The sequence below is a fragment of the Chaetura pelagica genome, unplaced genomic scaffold (genome assembly GCF_000747805.2).
Source record: "Chaetura pelagica isolate M959 unplaced genomic scaffold, ChaPel_1.0 scaffold278, whole genome shotgun sequence".
Classification (NCBI taxonomy): domain Eukaryota; kingdom Metazoa; phylum Chordata; class Aves; order Apodiformes; family Apodidae; genus Chaetura; species Chaetura pelagica.
In genome coordinates this window covers 592,218-609,721 of record NW_009954497.1, presented here as the reverse complement: position 1 = coordinate 609,721, position 17,504 = coordinate 592,218, and the positions used below count along the sequence as shown (strand labels likewise).

The 17,504-nt window shown below is 36.7% G+C and overlaps 1 protein-coding gene across 2 annotated transcripts in view; it reads right to left on the bottom strand.

The window, feature by feature from the left end:
• HEATR5B (HEAT repeat containing 5B) overlaps positions 1-17,504 on the bottom strand; it is a 53,726-nt gene that overhangs the window by 17,031 nt on the left and 19,191 nt on the right. The window contains exons 18-27 of one of the 2 annotated variants that reach the window (XM_010004569.1): positions 16,408-16,567; positions 15,284-15,473; positions 13,777-13,946; positions 11,305-11,457; positions 10,195-10,375; positions 8,144-8,395; positions 6,015-6,196; positions 4,863-4,931; positions 1,754-1,933; positions 243-480 (exon numbers count right to left, since the gene is read on the bottom strand). In XM_010004569.1, the coding sequence (XP_010002871.1) occupies positions 243-480; positions 1,754-1,933; positions 4,863-4,931; positions 6,015-6,196; positions 8,144-8,395; positions 10,195-10,375; positions 11,305-11,457; positions 13,777-13,946; positions 15,284-15,473; positions 16,408-16,567 (1,775 nt within the window). Of the gene's footprint in view, positions 1-242; positions 481-1,753; positions 1,934-4,862; positions 4,932-6,014; positions 6,197-8,143; positions 8,396-10,194; positions 10,435-11,304; positions 11,458-13,776; positions 13,947-15,283; positions 15,474-16,407; positions 16,568-17,504 lie in introns of both variants that reach the window. The other variant, XM_010004568.1, reaches the window with a different exon arrangement.

Here is a 17,504-nt window from a genome sequence, read left to right as displayed (position 1 = left end):
TAATTCTACAAATACATGGTTTTAATGATCTCTGTAATTCAGATAAAGAATATCTTCATTCCAGATTGAAGGAGATACGCACGCTCCAACTTCCAACATACATTCCTATTACATATAGACAGAAATTTATCACTTGCATAAAAAAACATGTACGCCAAATAAATGGTAAGATTAATTTTAAAAGTCTCAACTAAGGGTTTCTTTCTGTTTTTCACAACACAAGAAGTAATTCTACTGCTTACCATCTGGTGGAAGCTGAGTAGCAAATTCAGCTGGTAAAGTTAAAAGAGCATAATCTTTCAGTGCAGCTAACCAGAGACGGCTAAGTGCAGGCAGCTCAGGTTGTACAAGTGTTATCAAGCTGTCTGGTGGCAACTCATCTACAGTACCAAAATCATCCTCATCCTCCTCTGTACTCTTTAAAACACGCTTTGGTTTGGTCTCTGCTTCTTTCTTAATTTTCATGGCAACAACATACACCTAGAAGAAAAACCGATATGAAAGTATGTGCTGTGAGATCCTAAGAAGAAAAAAAGCTGCAGCCTTTCCCACGTGAAAGTAACAGATTCCATAGGCTGATGACTCACCAGAAAATGACTGGGAAGAAGATATATGCAATACAATTACATTTTATTTAGATATTTTTTCTTTTATTTCTACCAGTATGTAACAGTTAGGGGCATAAATGGCACTTCCCTTAAAAAATCTGGCTACACACTTTTTTCCTAAAAAATTGTCAGTAACTGCTGCTCTATGCAGATACATTTGTTTAAATAACAGATTTTATTAAATCAATGCATCCTTATTGCAAAGATTTCTTTGAGCTACATTAAGAGCTACTACATAATTTAGAGTAACTCACTTTCTGGGAGCAGATTATGTATCAATAAAGACATAAAAATGGCTTTAAACATGCTATGTGAATACAAGAACATTTATATGTTTGTCTTTGATAGATGCTATGAAAGGATTACTAGATTTAACTTAGATAAATATGGAAAAAAGCAGAAATATCAGACAAATATAGTAAAAATAAGCATTTTTAGAAAAGAAATAAAATAGATACAGATACTCTGTATCAAAGCTGATAATTACGTTATGGAGTAATGTTACACAGCTGACATGTTAATACTTTATTTTGTAATTTCCAAAGTAAATTCCAAGAAAATGTAAGGAAAAAAACCCAAATACTGAAGTACCTAAACTAAAAGAAACCAAAATACCACTTGTGTAATTACAGTAATTATATGTAAAACACTATAACATGCAAGTAACATTTCAGGAAGCAAGGCAATATAAGTAGTGCTAGCTGTGGCTTTTGCAAATAGTTGAACATTTCTGGTATTCCAGCCATTCCTTAACATCCACACTAAGCCTGTAGTTTATTATGAACACTTTGAAAAACTCCTGGTTAACTAACTGCAATATTTTGCCAGAATATATTTTAAGGTTATTTGGGCATTTTTTAAGCTCAAGAGCAGTAAGATGGTAGTAAAGTTAAGATCTGATACAATATGAGTGTACACTTTAATACAGAAAAGTGCAGTGAGGCAAAGAACAATCAAGCATCACTGTAAATATGAATTGACAGAATGACAGAAAATGGAACAGAGAAAAATACAGAAAGTGTACCAGGATTGGAACTGCAACAGGCAAGGAAGAGGGCAGGAGGACTGAATAGCAAGAGATGTGAGGCTGCTATTATGCTGCAAAGTATTTTCAAACTTTGAAAGATTTAATAGTCAGTGTTTACCTCAGCCCATGCTTTCAGAACTGCAAGTTTTTCCATAGTAGTTGCACTCTCTCGGTAAAGCTGGCTAGAAGATCCCTTTCCTGCTTGCACTTTGTCCAGGGAAGAGACAAGAAGGTTGTGAACTCGGCGGAGATCATTCAGGTCACTTACAACCCCACTTCCTATCCAAGCGCTACATACCTAAACAACAAAGTTTAGAATCATTCTAAGCTAGCAAAAAAACAACCTTATAAATAATAATTAAAAAAAAAATCTACAAGAAAACAAAAACCAAAACAACCACCACAAAAACTGTAGCAGCTTATTCCTGTTTAATACAAAAACCCACATGGTTTTCCTTTTTTTCTCCCCACGTGGTTACAGAATTGCTCAAGTGAGTGGTTACAAAAGCTCTATCAGCAAAGCATATTACAGTGGAACTTAATAGATACATGGAAAATAGGGGTTTTTTAATCCTCCATAAATAGGCAATAAAAAATGTTTAATTCTGTTCCCACATGCCTGGTTAAATCATTCAAGGAAAAGGTCCTTGCATTCACAGTGAAGCATATCACAGAATGGTTTGGGTTGGAAGGGACCTTAAAAAATAATCTAGTTCCAACCCCCCCCTGCACTGGCAGGGACACCATCCACTATACCAGGTTCCTCAAAGCCACATCCAACCTGGCCTTGAATGCTTCCAGGGATGGGGCATCAACAGCTTCCTCGGCAACCTGTTCCAGTGTTTCACCACCTTCACGCTAAAGAACTTCCTCCTAATGTCCAGCCTAAATCTCCCCTCCTCCAGTTTAAAGCCATTACCCCTCGTCCTATTGCTACATCCCCTTGTAAACAGCCCCTTCCCAGCTTTCTTGTAGGCCTCCTTAAGGTACTGGAAGGCCAGTATAATATCTCCTCGGAGCCTTCTCTTCTCAAGGCTGAACAGCCCCAACTCTGTCTTTGTAGAAGAGGTACTTCAGGGCTCTCATCATCTTTATGGCCCTTCTCTGGACTCACTCCTACAGGTCCGTGTCCTCTCTGTGTTGGGAGCTCCAGAACTGGACACAGTACTCCAGGTGGAGTCTCACAATAGCCAAGAAAAGGGGGAGAATCACCTCCCTTGACCAGCTGGCCATGCTTCTTTTGATACAGCCCAGGACACAGTTGGCTTTCTGGATTGCAAGCGCACATTGTGGGCTCATGTTGAGCTTCTCATCAACCAACACAGTGAAGTCCTTCTCCTCAGGGCTGTTTTCAATCCATTCTCTACCCAACCTATAACTGTGCCTGGGGTTGAGCTGACCCAGGTAGGTGCAGGACCTTGCACTGGGCCTTATTGAACTTCATGAGATGGGCATGGGCCCACTTCTCAAGCCTGTCACAGTCTCTCTGGACAGCCTCCCTTCCCTCCAGCATGTTCACCACACCACACATTTTAAAACCCACACCTCTCAAATTATATATTAAGGCTCCATACTAATGAAAAGCTTTCAAGCTCTTTAATATTACAAAAACACCTAGAAAAAAAAAAAGAAATAAAAATCTTTAAACAACTGGGCTCTGGTGTGGAACCAACAGTACCTTATTCTACAATAATCAATACCAGACATGGTTCATAAATGTTTGGTGTCTCCCCACTTTACTTTTGAATTAATCAGACCCAAAGAGGTACTTAAAAATCCAAAAACCATACAGATCAGCTGCTCCTGTCTAGTGCTATACATTTGAATTAATCCTCTGAAACACATTCATGCCCAGACCGAATGCAGAAACAGAATTCTGGTGAAGCTGCTTTTCTACAAAAAGGAAAATGGACAAATTATTTCAGAAGAGCTTACTTGCTTTGATTCTGGTGGTAATTCTACAAGGACCAGAAGAGAAACAAGAAACCCTACAGAACTCAAGCAGTTCAGCTTTTACAAACTCTTTTTTTCAAGGCATTTTTGTCCTATCTCCTTTTTTTTTTCTTTTGTCCCTTTAAAGACTTCAAGGACAGGCCTCACATGATCTGGAATAATGGACATATTTAAAGTAAATACAAACACAAAAAGTGTCCCAAAGGTGCACAGGGCAAGGCTGCTGAAAATCTGTCACAAATGTGTAATTCATTTACAGCAGGACTACTTCCTACTGCTTCTGGACAAATCAACAGCTGTTTCAGCAATGACATAAAACCAAGCTAAATACTTGAACCTGATCTCTAACCATTTGATCCTGTAAGAACACACATCCACTTTGAAACTGGTTGAACAGGGGGAAGATTTTGACAAGTTATAAGCAATATGACGTATTTGCACACAAACTGCCTCTTCATCTAGCTTTAAATGCCCAGAAACTTTCTATACAGCAAGATGAGCACATTCTTTTCTACATATAGATACCAAAATATGCCATATTTTACCTATCCTTATAAATTTTGCTGGAAATTAAGAGTATAAAACAACCAAAAAAAAAATCACAGTCCAGCTGGACCTAAATTTATTAAACAAGACTTATGTAACACAGTTACCAAACTAAAACTGATGTTTGCATAGCTAATTAAACTGCGGCTTTACACTACAGTAGTAATTTAGCTGTGTAAACCACATACCAGATACTACAGCTATGTTGCCAATGTTGATTTAAACTACAGTAGCACATGATGACTCACAAGGAAAAACACACATACAAAAGCTTTTCATATAATTTTCACTAAAAGGTTGGTACTATGACTATAAGAAAACTATTCAGCTCTTCTAAAATCTAAAACAGAGTATTCAACTGAATTAAATTTCACCGTTTGAAGGTAAATTATCAGTAATCCAAGTATTTAATCATACTGAAAGGCATGCAAAGACATTACTATTTGTCTCATTAAACAAGGGGTTTTTTCACTTTTTCTTTTATCAACAAATGTGGAATTGACATGAAGACACAATAAATTTCAAAAAGAATGTTTTCTGATATAGTTCCTTAAATGGACTTCTGCACTTCTAAGAAGTACTAGGAGATTCAAACGATGTTGCAAAAACATTATGGCTTAGGTTTACACAATTTTTCAGCCATTTGCTACTACTTCTCTTTTGCATCCTTTTTTCAAAGAGAAGGAAAATCAGTTTGGCTTATACTATCTGAATATTTTTCTCTGTACCTGGCAGGCCTTTGCAGTTATATCAGATGGTGTATCTTGGGAAAAAGCTGGCCTCAGAGCAGCTCCAACCTGTTAACAGGAAGACAAATTTGAAAATCTAACTAAAACAATAGTAACGCAACATTCTGCATCTCACCTTGTTTAAGGCTCAAGCACATATATAAAATAAGCAAGGCAGGATTGCCTATTTTGGCATTATAGTTATATCCCATACTTACTCTTGCTCTCTAGCAGACATTTGTAATAGTATTCTTCAAAAAACAAAGTGCTAAGTTCTTTTCCTGCTTGCCCATTTCCTTTTTAAGCCACAATTATCTTTGTCAAATACATGGTATCATCCCTCTTTTGTTAATGATTATCCGTTTAATCATCAAAGTATTACACATGGAATTTATGCTAAGACTCAAGAAGCCAATGATTTTTTTATGTACAAAGGAATAACGATGTGAAGAAATCATATGTTTATGGTTGGAATTGCAATAAGTTTCCCAAAACGACAAGTAATGACAAGAAAGCCTTTCTAGGCAGTTGTTAGAAGGCAGGATTTTTCTGGAACAAAAGGAACAAGGTAAAAGAGACAGAAGTAATGGTTGCAGCACTACAGAAGGAAGAAGAAAAAGGCAGGAAGTGAAAGGATGAAAACCTTCCTTTAAGAAGTAGTTGTAAAGACAACACAGTGGAGACAAAAGAATTAAGCTGTGCAACAAAATAAAGCAATAATACCCCAAAATAAATCTTTACCTGCCCACCTCTCCTTCTTAGACTTCTGTAGTTTTCATTTAAACAGAGTATAGTCATTAATTCCCAAGAACACAGATTTATTAGATTCAGTCTGGAACTAAATCAGCAATATTTTCCAATTCCTGATAATACAAATTAAATGCCATCCTTGCAAAAAAATTAAATGTAGCTTTTCATATTTGTATTTCAAGAATCAATAGCTACTGAATTTTTGCTTTCATCAGCTACTAAATATCACTAAATAGACAAAAAAAATATATTTTGAAAAGGCAAATAAAGGTGTCTCTTTGGTACATTTTCATACATAAAAATCTCTTCACAGGTCTTTTGAAGTTACAAAATGTTCTCAAATCTAATACTGGTATATTGGCATAAACATACAATTTCCCAAACTTATAAAGGAGGTCTCACATTAGCCTGGTACTGCTCCAGTATCACATGGCCTGGAAACTCTGGCTCAGGAACTGATGCAAATTTCTTGATAATGTCTTCAAGAGCCTGAAGACCAGCCATTCGTAACTGGTTGCTGTGATCAGTCGCAGCCATGAATGCCATTCGAATAAGGTCAGAGAGATGCAGTACTAAGAAGTCATCTTAGAACAAAACAGAAAGAGCTGTTCAGTAACTTTAAAGAGCTAACATTTGTAACATTTTCTTCATTGACATGTACAAATTTTACCTGTTCTTTTTCAAAGGTCCACTTCAAGGGTATACAAGAAAGCAGGAGAGAACATAACCTATTTTTCTTCTCCCACACCCCCTTAAAATGACACAAGATCTTTTATTCCTAAGACAACCTTAAAAATTAAGCACAAGTTTGAAACTAAATGAATATACTATATACAGAAGTTGCATTGAATCAAGTATGCAAACGTGGGTGAAAAGCTTAGAAGAGATTAGAACATTCAGCAATGCTAATTTTTGTGATCTCCCACAAACCTACAGAAAAGCTTCAAGGCAATTCCTGCGTGAGTCCTATGCCTACAGTGACCCCTGCTGATAAAGGGAAACCTCATCAAGTTTAGGCACCTACAAACTGAATATGTCTCCAGTTCTTCTCCCAAAAGCAACATCCAAGGCTGTAAGTAAGCCACAGGCAACATGCAGAAAAGAACAGTATATAACTCCATAATGCTTCTGAAAGGATTATTCTTCTCTAGTCATTAATTTTATTTCTTTCCTTACTCTCAATTTGAAATTAACAGATGTTGTACAACTAACACAAAAATAAATTATTTAAAAACATAATATCCATGGTGACCAACAAAACTCATAATTTATGAAACCTCTACATAGTATCAAATTGCAAGGTAAAAAAAGTTCATTTTGTAGCTGAAACTTTTCAGAGGTTTGTCAATAAAGAATGACTGGAGATCACATAAAAACTACAAGGAGGTAAAGTCTTAACTCTGTACTTACTCTTTCAAACCGTAACTGGTCTCATTAAAATTTAAGCATTTTTTTAAGTTTAAGCTGGGGAGGGGGCAGAAGTTTGCTGTCTTTTCCTTTTAACAATGATACCTAACACATCAAGTTCACTTTAAATACATTTAGAGAAATAAATTCTCAGTCTTATTATATGCAATCCTCTGCACGATCCTACACATAGCAGTTACTTCACAGTTTTCTCTATAATACAATGCCATCTCCAAATAAACTTTCCCTCTTGGTCTTCAATGACCTCAGCCTCAAATCAAGCAAGAAACAAGATTCTCCCAAAAACAAAGCACAGTGCTGGAACCAGACTGCATCAAAGCAACACAAGCAAAGACTTGATAAATCTCTGTATTGTAACAGACAACCTCAGCAACATAAACATCAAAATCCATTAATCCTGTGCATTCTAAAATGCTCATGATATTCATGCCACACACACAAAGTCCTCATGAGCACTACATGGGCATTTATTCACCAAACAACTATGTCATTTCTGACCTTTCAATCTGGACCCTCTAACTACTAATGGTATTCAAAACATGAGCTTTAAAATTAACAGTCATCACTTTATAGATACCAAAAGGATGAACTTTATCAAGCAGCTCAGTCCGTTTCTTACTGTATCGCCCTCCCAGATCCCTTGCTCCAAAATCAATGCCACAGCAATATTTACCTCTTTTTTCTTTCCGAACATCCCTTCAGTCTGGAGATGCTAACATAATCTCTGAAGTCCAATTCATTGCTGTCATTACATTAAACTCAGAAACTGTTCCCACCTTAACCCTTAGGTAGAAGTTTACTGCTTCTATTTCAGACTAGAGGAAAGGTTTGCAAACCTAAGGATTGTTTATTTGTTTCCAAGCAGACCAGTCTGTCAGAATTTATATCCTTCAGCAAGCCTCCTTCTTTGTATTCATGGTACAGTAACTACAATGGTTATACAGCTACAGTTTTACTGACTTTTGCTGGTCATTTCCTTCGCTTTTAACCATTTGAATGAAAGGATAACTGCTTATATTATTTTCTTAGTTGTATAATCTTAAGATGTAAAGGGGTGTCAAAATTAAAATTAAAAACTCAAAGCATGCACATTCTGTAATTACTTGTTGGGTTCTTAAGTCTGGCTGAACGAGCCAGTGCCAGATCAAAATGTGCCTTGTTCGCATTCTCACACAGCATGATAACTCGGCACAGACAGTCGGCTGCGAACACACGAGTTGCCCAACGAGGTGCTACAGAAGGCTTGGATTTATCCTCTTCACCCAAGGTGGTAAACATTGTATCATCATCCATCTCATCCTTCTTTTCCGATTCCTCATCTTTCCCTCCTCCCAAGGGAGCAGCAGTGCTCATGTCTACAACAGAGAACAATTAAAGAAAAAAATAAGAACCCACCGTTACAAAGAAGACAGCTGAGGACATACTCAAGCCCTTCCTTACACTCAGATTCAAAACAGGCTAATTGTTCTGGTCAAACAACTACATTTGAAAAAAGCAGAAAAGCGTATCAGTAGAAGAAATGTTTTTCACCTCTCATATGGGCTATAATTACCCTTTATTTGGTTTAAATTTAAATTTGGCTTAAATGACACAAAATAAATTCCTGTGATGTTAATTCTCCACAGATACCAACTATAGCTGAAGCCCGTATCTAAACTTCTCAGCCTTGAAAATCAACCTATTGAATTGTCAGTAAACAGGGTAAGACAGATTACCAGGTTCAGAATCAAGGAATCCTGTTTTAAGTAAAAGCTATAGTGCAAGTTACACTGAAAGAAAACTACAAAGTTCCATGCCACAGGACAGGTATACAAGTAAGCAGGCAGCTCATAGCACCCACAAATGTATTTAAAATTCAAAAACTTATTTTCTTGAAGTCTGGCTGTGAGACTCCATTTCAGAAAATAAAATTACTTCAGGGATCGTATTTTTAAAAAATCAAATCCAAACAGGGACAAAAAGCAACTCACCAAGCATGCATATACACTTCTATTCAGAAATGAGAACATAAAAATCTCAAATACAAGGCCTAAATTAGCAAAATGTCAAGAAACTGACAAAAAATACTCTGGCAATAATTAAAGGAAAATGAGAAGAAATTATTGCACAGGCAACTCACCCTAACCAAGGCATGTTTCTTAGAAATACTAAATTTAAGCGGCTGAACAGCCAAGACATTCAATAATGACAGAAAGAGGCTATGGCAAATCAAACTTGGATGAAGCTAACTCACAAGACTGTTTTTGAGAAGTCATTCAGGGCCTTATGTGGCTCATTTGTAAATTTCTGCTTGAAAAGCAAACCAGATTTTGTTCATATGTGAGTTAATTGGATCAAAGGAGTTCAAAATCAAATTGCTGGCTTATTAAGGTACAGTTGAGAGATTATTTCACCTACTAATAAATATATAAGAGGTTGGGAAACCATGTTAAAAACTTAAAAACCGATCCCACATGAAGTAAAAAAAGGACATGCTGACTTCAAACAAGGTGTTCTTCACTGGACAGACAGATGGCAACTACACTGCATTAAGAAATCATCGGTAGCATTATTCACCAGTAAACATAGAACTGGCAACATTTAGAAAGAGCTTCAGGATGAACACACAGTATGCCAATAAACAAGTATAAATGCAAGAAAAATTAGCAGAATCTGCGTCACAACCATCCTGCGAGTTGAAAAACAGGAATAAGGTCTCAGAGGACAAGATCTGTGCAAACAACTCTGCAAAGCTGAACAACAAGCAAAGTGTCATCACCATGGAAACCCATCATCACATCTATAACTCACAAAACCTCATAAAAGAAAGCTCAGAGCACATACAGCGCTCTTGTATCTGTATGCTCCTGATGTATAAATGCTAAAAATAGCATGTCTGTTTTCACTAATATACTGAAATGCCAGTGATAATCATACTGCTTTTCCACTGGAAATCCTACTTTAAGGCAGCTAACTTTTCCATCTTCAAAGCAATATTTTAAATCTTACCTAACATTGACAGCTTGTTTTTTCTAAGCAAGTTTTAATGCACCATAAACAAAATTCTAGACACAGTATAAGCTGTGTCTTAACCAGGATAACAAATCCAAACAAATGTTGCCAGAAGATGCTAACACTAAGGATATGCTGTTGTTTACATGAATAGAACACTTACCACTGGAAGCTGAAAGGACATCCTTACAAAGCATTAGCCAGTGAGAAAGGTTTTCTACTGCCAGTGATGAAAGCATATGTCCAAGAGTATCATGGATATCTGAGCACAACTTCCGATCAGTCTCCCGATCCAGCATTCCAAAAAGGACACCTTCAAGGCCCGTCTCTGTAATATTAACCCCCTGATGCCGGGCATGAGCATCGCGCCGAGAACCAGCTCCTGGTGCAAAAGGATTCGTATCTGCCAAATGATAACAAGAACTCCTTTCTGAAACATGTAACTCAGTTTTTAAATTTGGAATAAGAGGCTAGAATTGGACATTGTGCATTTGTGTGTGTAGTTCAGGCAATAATAAGATATTGTGCATTTGTGTGTGTAGTTCAGGCAACAATACACCAAAATGTTACAGAATTTCTTCTCAACACCAGAATGATTTTAATACAACAATTAACTGAATTTATTGCCTGCGAGGCAAATAACACCTCCTAGTATTACTTTAAAAAAACTATAAAAATATCCCTCTCTTCATGGGATATTTGTAAAAACCACTAATATCACTGGACTCTAAAGAATCTTTCCAGAGACAGACTTAACTGGTGTGATTTAATACAAGTAAGCTCACGACTTCTTGTTCATATGAAGAGTGTGCTGATCAACACTGCTAATCCTCCTATTTTCAGAATAAAGTGATGCATGTAAGAATTGAACTAGTCAGCAAAGTTCACAAGCTAGCAGGTGTGCTGCTAACAGAATATAACACTACTAAATGTCTCCATCAAACAGCACACAAACTAAGTCAATTTTCCAAAGACCAAGACCTAAAATACCAGAAAAATTGTAAAACATTTTCACTGCATATCCACTATTTGGTGTACTGATTGCCACTCTTAATAGGACAGAGAAGTTTAAGTGTGAATTCGACAAAAAGTTAAACTGTAAGTGAAATTCAAGAGGTAAGTAGGGGTGTGGCCAGAAAAGTGGAAAGGATGGTTTTAGTTTTTTGTTTTGTTGCTGGGGCAGCTTGTTGGTGTTATTACCTCCTCTGAAAGCAAATCACACATACACATAACTATGTGCACTCAAAGTGTTACAAAAAGGCCCCAGAAAGACATACTTACTAATGCCACTGTTTTCTTTGTCTCCAGCAGTTTTTGCCAAGCTCATGGCATATTCACATACTTCTGCTGCTTCCCTCTGAGCAAGCTGCCGTAAACATGCAACTGCAGCCCGGCGAAGCAGCAAGTGGGAGCTGCACAAATGAACCTAAAATCAGAACCATTACAGGTGAGTGACCTGCTGCAACCTCGTATCAATAAATCAATGCTGATAAGGACTAAGAGCATTCTAGTTTTCAATTATATGCCCATGTGTGGGGTGCTGGGTAGCAAGCTCTTCACAAGACCTTGAGAGTTCAGAAGCACTTTTAATGTGAAAATAAAGTTGACATATACACAGCTGACAGCTGTGATCTGGTTAGAGGTAAGAGCTTAAATATTCAACTGCTGCACCCATGTGATTTTACACTAATTATACTTTCTAACCCATTACTAATTCTCTTTACTCAACCTGCAAATTATACATTATTTTAAACAAAAAGCCATCATCAGCTGCATCACATGCCAGCTACCATAATAACTTTTATTTCAAACTTGGAAAAAAATTTATAGCCTAAGTTTCTATAAGTGCCCCTCAATAAGACAGCTTCAGATTTCTTTGCTAACTAACACTAGTTTGTAACTCCTTTTGCATCACCTCAAGTACAAGGCAAACATTCTTACAGAAGAATTGTGCGTGGTCCCTGTTTTCCTGAGAGGAAGTAGCTGCACAGAGAATTGTGTATTTTTCCACAGTGGGAGAGATGAAGAGTGCTCTTTAAGAAACTCCGATTCTTTATTTACCCTGGGGAATTTGCTTTTAATAAACCAAATACACATTTGCTTTCTCAGTATTAGGTTATTATGTGGATGGAAATTGCTTTCCTAAATCCAAGGGTTGTAGTTTATAAAGCATTTTAACAGTAGAACTTTATTTCACATATGAATATACAAGATTTCAGTCCTGAAAAAACAAGCAGACTTTAAAGAATCTCTAAATATGACACTGATGTTGTTTTAATGGAATTTAAAAAAAAAAAAAAAAAGAGACCAAAACAGAATATTTGGGGGATTTAATTAATGGAAAGAGTATTCCCAGTTTTAAGTTACAAAACAACTAGTGGTTATGAAGCCAATGCAGGAAGAAGAAATTAAACTAGACACTGGAACTGTGTGGTTTAATGTTGATGCCTGGTATGAATTCCATTCAAAAGGGAGTTAAAAAGCCATGAACAGTTTGCTAATGGGGCAAGTAAGGTAGACCTTGCCTACATATCTATGTATTTGCAGCATAAAGAAATGCAAAAGACAATTCAGAGGAAAATTTATCAAACTAAGTATGACTTTGAAGTAAGGAATATGAGAAAAGTGAACAAAAATAGCTTTTGTTTAGCAGAGGACCATAAAGGAATTGGAAAGAAAACCCTGAGAAAAGTTTTCAAAACTGTCATTCCTGTATGAACTTTGTTATCTGTAATATTACCCACTAGTACTTGCAAAGCAAATGGTTATAGGGGTTGTTTGTCATGTTGTATAGTTTTCATACAAAAAGGTCTACTTAATTTTAGGTACATCATACTTCTTTCATGCATAATTTTGTGAAAAGACAAGTGACAGGTTCTGGGAACACACTACATTCCCAGGAGTACTCCAGAGTGGGGGGTGAGAGAAGCAAGGTGAGGGAAAGAATGTAACAAAGAGAGGATGCCCTAGAGAAAGTCTGGATGGCAGACTAAGAAATGAAGTTCCAATGTTGATGTAAAGAGGAACACACTCCTTCAGGTAACACAGAATCACCAGCTTCATAAAGAATGACAAAAAGAACTTTGCAAAACATCCAACAGATATTAGGTAGAAGTCTTTCTAATTTCTCAGTATAGGACTGCTGAAACCCCTAAAATTAATTTTTAAAGTAGTAATACTAATTTTTTAAAAAGCCAACACCAAAATGCACACACACCACCTTTCCTCTTAGAGCTGTATTTGGTATGTTTTGGGTTCCAGCATCTGGCTCACTTCCACGCTTAAGCCAGGATTTGCTGACCAAACACTCAGGGAGGGAGCAAGCAACACTAACAACAGCAGCACAAGAATTTGAATGTCAGCAACTATTATGCTGACAGTGGTAAAGTAAACCCAAAATCTCCCACTTTTCCCCAACTCGCTCGTTTCCCTCTATGCATAAAATCAGTTGGAGGAAACAGTGTTTCAGGACCTTTTTACTCAGTCATATTAGATACAAATGTATCTTGTGCTGTCGAGGGTGAAAGATAATTAAACTCAGTTACTTCAATTTGGGGAGCATTCTGAAAAGATATAAAATGGCTTGAGGACAGGCATATTTCCCTAGCACTCAAGTGTTCTTACAACTGTGGTTCTCTTGTTACATTTGGGTATCCTTGACCTCTTGCTAACTGCTTCTCCTGTGCTCTCTGATAAGCATCTCCGTGAAATTTAGAGAAACAAAAGGGATGTGTTTTGTACTCACACAAAGACTGGGAACCAGACTGGACAGGTTGACATGCCTGGGTGCAAACATGTGAAGCTGCTGAAGGCAGGATATGGCAGCTGCCTGAACAAGCGAGTCTGAATGGTCCTGTGTGATTGCACATCCCACCAAACAGGAAGAACGGATTGTTGAAATTGTAGCTCCGTTACCTAATGATGTAATACAATATCCTTAACACAGTAAAGTTTTTCTATGACAACTGTAGATTTTAAACCTTGGAGAAACAAAATTTTTAAATGGTTCAAAGACACAGATTAAAATGTAACTTTTCTACCTACTAATTTCCTTACGCAAATTAATATCTATACAACACTACAGAGGGTTTCAATATCCCTTTTTTAGGTCAATTAAACAACGTTCTGTCCAAATGAAATTTTGGATCAATGATCTTCAGTCAAATACTTTGCAACAAGAGATGAAACCAGTAAAATTATATTAATTTCAATTTTGAAAATCTCTTTCAATCTATGCATATGGACATTCCATACACCAAACAAATTCCTTAAATAGTAGGTAACACTTAAGTTTGCATACACACATGCAGTTTATTTTACTTAGCTCCATTAGATGAGCTGCACTGCTCTAAGATGACAAGCATTCAAAAGAACACTAATTTAAAAAAATATCTCGTTCTGTATTTTAAGAATTAACTTGCATCAGGTTTACAAAAAATACTGACTTACAGGAAAATGTAATCTGGACAAGACATTCTACATAAGTTGATGTTTATTTCAAAAGTTAATGAAGCTCCAAATCAAAAGGTTAACACACAGCAAGCAGATAGACACATTCAATTAAACCATCGAGATATTTTCATTAACTACAAATTTAATTACAGTTATTTGGAGTCAAAATTTCACTCATGGCTGGCTCTCTGGCACTGCATCAAAGACCATCTCATAAATATTTATAAAATTCCCTGACAGACAAAACTACAAATCCATGTTTTTGCTGTCTGAGACACAGAATTTCAGATTGTTTAGCATGACCAAGATCTTACTTACTCTCTACAGTAAGGTACAGTGACCCAAGAATATAAAGAACAAGTGGAAATGAGTTATAGTTCACAACATTATCAATTATGTCAAACTTAAGCTCTTGCCATCAATTAAAAATAAAATCAACGCATGTTGAAAAAGGAGAGGAAATATCTTGCTTCTTACCCCACCTATATATAAAAATGTACATGGCAAAAGATGCAGTAAGGGTGCTTTTTGTCAGGCAAATTTGCCATTAGCCAGAACACCGCACATGACTGCAACTTCTTTATACAAATTTCAAACTGCAGCCAGTAAAGACCCAAGCAGTAATAAGTAGGATCAGAAGTGATGTTGCTGCAGGACTGTAACTCAATTTGCCAACACACACACATCCCCCTGCTACCTGCAACTGCAACAAATAAAAATGCATTTTCTTCCATTTACCATTGCAAAATATTTTCTTTATACAAGTAAATGTTTTGTTTTCTCTTCAAATTCCTACTAACCTTGTAGTTCGGGCCCAACAGTAGTTATTATAGCTCCAAGACATCGTCCTAAGCACTGATGTACTTCCGTATGTGATGGTGGAACAGTCAGGAGCAGAGTAAGAACTAGAGAAAGTGTTGGCTCCACATATCCACGGTACATTGGTCCACTGGAATCTACTATCAAGGCAAGTGAGTGGAGAGACCAGGTCTGTCAAAAAAAGAAAGGAAAATATTTCAATAATGTATTTAGGAAATGTAAATAATTTTGCATGCTTAAGAGAGGGTAAAGACAGACCAAGACACTGACCCCTCGAATGTCTCCTGGGAGAGTAAAGACCGCATTTCTCCCAGTTTTCAAATATTTTGAACTTAGGAAATGTTCTGAACTGTGCAGTGCTTATACATAGTCAGGAAGTCCAAAGACACTGCTTTTTCACCAGTACATTTAGCCCCCGTTCTACTCCACCAGCAACTTTTATCAACCAAGTTGTCCTCTTTTGAGGCGCCACACGTCTACAGTCCATAGTGAAGAGAAACCCCTCCCTGCCTTGGCCTTGTTTTGGACTTGGATCCTACTAGTTCCCCTTCCGACCTCTAACTGCAGTTTAGCTTGCAACAGATTTTTGTTATCATACTATAACCCCACAAAGATGATGTACCGCCCTGCTGCATTCACAGCGTCACATACACGGAAATTACCTGGCAAAGAAAACTACTGCTCATCACCTGGACTCCAGTAACCAATCACATTAACAACTAGCCAGTTACTAAAAAACTTTAGTTTAGGCATCTAAACTAACACATTTTGCTTTATAATTAGTCAGTTCTGAATGTGCCCACAGTGAATTACGATGGCTCAGCTGATAAGCAGACATGTCAGTCTGAATTAACATGACCACTTGCAAGTGCCTCCCTAACTAACAGTAAGGTTACATTTTAATTGCAGTATCTAATTGAGGTTTTGTGCAGCAAGAGTTTATAATGGAAATTCCACTGTCTTTATGCTCACTGGTGCATGCTGCATCCATATGATTTTGCTTACATGTGACAAACTCTACTGAAGAACATCTGAACAGGTAATTTAATTTTTAATTTTAAACCGGAACATTTTGAAGTCATATTGTGGCAATTATGTTTTTTACCTGGACTTCAGGAGAGGTTCCATCTTGTGCCAAAGCCAAGAGAATACTGACACTAGTTTTCAGATGCTGACCAGAACCTATCCCACCAACATAGCGATGGAGACAGCCCAGAGCCAAAGAATGGCCCGTTCTTGATACAACATCTCGAGCAGATTTTAACCTATCAGTGTTCAAATAAAAGGAAATCGTGTAATTCACCAAGTTTGTTACAAAAAACCCTTCAAGTACCATAACAGTGTAAATTACTAACAGAAATTTGCAAGCCACCTTACAAGATCTTGACAAGCATTAACAATAAAAACAATGTACTTAGTCTATATTGTTATCAAACCAGATCATACATAAGGCAAGTAAAAAAAAATAATATTAATTTTAATAGTTATTTTCTTTCTCCTTGCTCAAAACTTGACGCTTTAGGATGAAGAAGAGTCTTAGAAGAGAAACACTATAGGAAAAACATCTCGTGTTTACCAATGTTTTGCAGCAGACTAATAGAAAAATCACTGCTAGACCTCTGCATTGAAAAGGCATCAAGAAAATTACAATACATATTGAGAAATGACAAAGAAATGCACAGCTATGACTTCCACTGAAAAGTCAACTGAATAACTTTAAAACAGAGCTGTTTTCTTCTACAGCTGAGTTCCATGATTTTTCAAATAAATCTTTTTTTTAAATGGCAATTTATTAATGAATGACCTAACTGCATGAAACAGTGACTTGTTGAGTATTTTCCACAATACTTCTGCTCCTGAATGCATATCACCTACATAACTTTTGAATTAAAATCTTTTTGGCAGAGTGGGGAAGGCAGAGAAAAGGATATCCTATTTAGAACAAAGAAAGATTCTTTTTTTGCTGGCTGTCCTATATGAGAGGCAAGGATGCTTTTAGCCATAAGTGAACAACAAAATAAATTAAAATCTCAAATATAAAAAGATTAGTTGACAGTGTCAACAGCCTGGCAACCAATAGCAACTTGAATCCTAGAAAAGAAACCAAGGAAATAGTTCCAATAATAGAAATTTAAGGAAGGACAGTAAAAATTATGTACTTTATCACAAGATTAAATGATGGGAAAAACTGAATTATCCAGA